Raw genomic sequence first — 3971 nt, 5'->3', positions numbered from 1 at the left:
AAAAACACTCCAGCGGGTAAAACTACACTATATAGGAACAACCGTTGAAACCCCCCCCGCCTGCCGATTCGCGGGCGAGGTTTACGATAATGCTCACGTTAGGCTCCACGTCGCTATTTAAGGATGACGTCAGGCAGTGACGAGGCTGTGCGTCTTACGTCACGTAGTAACACGTTCGGAGAGAACAATGGAGGGAAGCCGGGGCCGTGTTTATGGTTCCGGCTACCGATAGCAACGCGCGGCCATTTCATCCTCTGAAAGTTGGCGACTCGGCGCGGACATTTCCTCCTCTGTGCGCTGGCTTGAAATAAACCTGCAATAAAAGGCCCCCTTTCTCACATTCTTCCACCCCACACAGCTCCCCAGCGACTAGTGTTAGCAGCCATGTGTTTTTAAACGGTCCGCCATCACCGGGCGGGTTACACTGATGCTTCCCCGCTGTAGCCGCCCGCTCTTGGGTTGCTGTCGGACCCGGGGCAGCTCTCGGTGAAACGGACGCTGGGGCCTCACTCTGGAGATGCCGCTGCTGGGACGGGGTGGCCGCTGGCGGCTGAGATATGGAGCGGCCAGGCTGCTGGTCGCAAACGCGGCCTTCATCTCCCTCATCGTGTTGTCTTGGCTCACCGGGGCCGAGGAGGCCTTTTCTTTGAGTGCCGGCCCGGTGCTCAGCCGGTGCCAGGGTAAGTAGCTAGGCCTCAGCCGCTCGAGAGTTAAAACGGGGATATTTCTCCCCGAGTTCAGTTCAGATTCGCAGGACAGCGACAGAGGCAGCATCTTGGAATTAAAAGATGCTTTTTACCTTACAAACATTAAACTCATTCAGTACTTCTCCCACCTGTATTAAAAACTGGGGCGGGATTTAAAAGCAAATTACGAAGTAGTCTAATGAATGCATTTCTAATGGATCCGATGTCTGGAAATGTAAAACCACAACACCTGCCGAGGCCTTTTTATCTTTAGCCTTTTAATTTTCTGATGTGCGTTGTTGTTTAAGGCAGACACAGTTTGTTTTTAACAGTAGAAAGAGGCTTGCTTTCTCCAAAATAAACAAAATCCCAGTTGAATCTTGCGTCCCAGAACTCACGAGGTGACCTGAAGAACTTCGCACTTTTTTTTAAACCATCAAATTAAGTAGTAGTTTGAATGGCAGCTTGTATGTGCTTGTAGTCCACTGAAAACTAGCTATGTGCTATATACTGGGTGGTTACTACGTTGTCTATACTTATGGATGAAATATGTAGTGTAGAAAAGTGAGATATTTTCCAAAGTAGAGCTGCAAAAGTTTATTCCTTAGCCATAACAATATTCAGAAAATGGGTAACCAATGTGTTTGCTTATATACTACATGAAAAACTGAAGATTGGGACAGTTCAACTCCAGTTCTTTCATTATATTGACAATTATAGCAATACATTTAGGCATAAAGAAGTCCAATGGGTGTTAATTTATTTAACCACATAACCTGCATTTTAAAAGTAAAAACAAAATGCTGAAAATACTCAGCAAATCAGGCAGCACCTATGAAGTGAGAGGGCAGTACTTCAAGTCATTATTCTGATAGAAGGCCATTGACCTAAGATATTAAATAATTTTCTTTATTCAAAAATGCTGTCCAACCTGCTGAGTTCTGCTTTTATTTCAAATTTCCAGCCCATCTTTGATTTTCAATGCCTATCAGGTGTTTTTGAAATGGCTTTGGCCAGTCAAATTTCCTTGTTTATGCAATAAGCTCACTTTTGTTAAAATCAAGTTAACGTCAAACAATGGAAGACTTTCTCAGCACAAAAGTGAATTTTCAACCTTGCTATTTTCAGATGTGTATCTGAGCATCCTTTTATTTTGAATTTGAAGGGGACAATGAATCTAAAACCTATATTAATCACTTCCTCTTGCACACCTGGAACTATCATTAATGACAAAGGTTTCTGCTCAGCTGCTCTAGCTCTCTTTTAAAAAAAAACTTCTCTTTGCTATTTTTGTACTTTCCAGAGGAAAAAAAAATAAGATTCAGGCCCTCTTTCATAATTTTCTTGCTAGTTTGATTCTGTTTTGCTCACATGTTTAGAAAGGTGTTTTGCTGTAGAAAACCAATTGACATAGTGGCTTTTACATGAATGGATTCAGTTTCTTGTCATGTGTACAGATGCAATGAAAAAAATTACTTGCAATAGCATTACAAGCACATAGCATCTTATACGCAACATCACAAAAAACATAAATCATATAAGAAAATTAAAAAAGTTTGTATAAGGTGTCTTCATCCCTACACCAACTCTATGCTTTGTAGAAGTGTTATTGGGCAGGATTTGATACCAGAAGTTAGAGGAAAGGGAAATGGAAGGATTTAGAGAGGGATTTCTGGACCTTGCACCTGAAAGGAAGAAAATTAGAAAAGACAGTGCGTCAGACAAGGATGATCATTGGAGTAAGCTACCACAGGGTGAAACTATGAAGACGGGAGGGATGCTTATCCAGTTGATAACATATGTGAAGTGAAATTTTTCTAACGGGGCTTTGCCAGATCAGTATCCTAAAGGTCTCCAATAAACCAAAGAGCAAGTAATTGTAGATTGTGCATTCACGTGAGTCGTGAGTGTGTTTAGTGAGGGAGTTGGAACCCACAGTGTTCTCAACCAGGGTGCCTCAACACTGCTTACGGCAGGATTAGGGGAGAAAGAGACACATGGATCATTATATAAATAGGTTTTAAACTGTGGAGCAAGAACCAGCAAGATTATGAGCTTAAATGAAGCAATTCCACTAATAAGTGTTGAGATGGCCAGTGCGGTGACAAAGATGATTAGGGGATTAGTGCAGTCAAGGTTGTGAAGGAAGAGAATTACAAACCTGAATATTTACTTACACAAGAAGAATGATTCTGTTAACATTTACCAAGTGCATATTGCAAATGGCATTAGAATTATTTGTATCTTTACTGGTGGATCAATTGATAACATTTTACTGCAGTTTTTTAAGCAATGGGTTGCCAGGGTAACAATTGTGAACCTTTGATTTTAACTATGGACAACTGTAATGATCCCATTTTGTGAGAGGACAGACATTCAAAAGCAACTCCTTGCATTGTGCCCCATTTATGATCTTATAGTCCTGGATCTTTTGTAGTTTTATCACCAGCTTTAGAATTACTGTCTCAGTTAAAAAGGCTGTAAGTCTTCAGTATGTAAGGACGCTATTCTATATGCCACACATAAAATGCTGGAGGAACTCAGCAAATCAGGCAGCATCTATGGAGGGGAGTAAATGGCTGATGTTTCAGCTCAGACCCTTCATCAGGAATGGAAATGAAGGGGGCAGAAGCCAGAATAAGAGAGGGGAGGGGAAGGAGTGCAAGCTAACAGGTGATAGGTGAAGCTAAGTGAGGGGGAAGATGGGTGAAATAAGAGGTAGAGGGCTGAAGAAGAGGGAGAGGAAAGTGGAGCATGGAAGAAAGGGAAAGAAGAGGGGCACCAAAGGGAGACGATGGCTAGGTGATGGGCAGGGAAGGGTTAAGAGGAGAACTGGAATGGGAAATTGAAAAGGGGTTGGAGGAAGTTAGAGGAAAGAATGTTCATCCCCTCCCCTTGCACAAGAATTGCAGCTTTTGCAGAATCTTTTATGTTTAGTTTGGTGGTGGCATCCGTTAGTCTCGCGGGACTATGGATCTGCACCTGGAAAATCTTGCTTCAGTCTCTCCAGCGCGCAGGCCTGGGCAAGGTTGTATGGAAGACCGGCAGTTGCCCATGCAGCAAGTCTCCACTCTCCACGACACCGATGTTGTCCAAGGGAAGGGCAAGGGCCGATACAGCTTGGCACTAGTGTCGTCGCAGGAGTTGCCAGAACGAGGTTGAAAGGGACTCCAACTCTGGATTTGTCCTCCGAGTTTACTCCCGAAGCCTTTCCCATGAGTGGGTAAGGCAGTGGAGGTTTGAAATCAAGAGTTTTTCCTGTCTTAGATGGACTGCCTTCCCAGG

General features: G+C 43.3%; 1 protein-coding gene across 3 annotated transcripts in view; it reads left to right on the top strand.

Moving 5' to 3' along the window:
• Positions 1-184: 184 nt before the first annotated feature.
• The window catches only part of rhbdd3 (rhomboid domain containing 3), a 57054-nt gene continuing 53267 nt past the window's right edge, over positions 185-3971 (top strand). For all 3 annotated transcript variants that reach the window (XM_063034464.1, XM_063034465.1, XM_063034466.1), the window contains exon 1: positions 185-680. In XM_063034464.1, coding sequence (XP_062890534.1) covers positions 518-680 — 163 coding nt within the window. In that variant the 5' untranslated portion in view covers positions 185-517. The remainder of the gene's footprint in view (positions 681-3971) is intronic.

The sequence above is a fragment of the Mobula hypostoma genome, chromosome 27 (assembly GCF_963921235.1).
Source record: "Mobula hypostoma chromosome 27, sMobHyp1.1, whole genome shotgun sequence".
NCBI classification, from domain to species: domain Eukaryota; kingdom Metazoa; phylum Chordata; class Chondrichthyes; order Myliobatiformes; family Myliobatidae; genus Mobula; species Mobula hypostoma.
The sequence above is the reverse complement of the archived record's forward strand: the minus strand, read 5'-3'. Positions and strand labels throughout refer to the sequence as shown.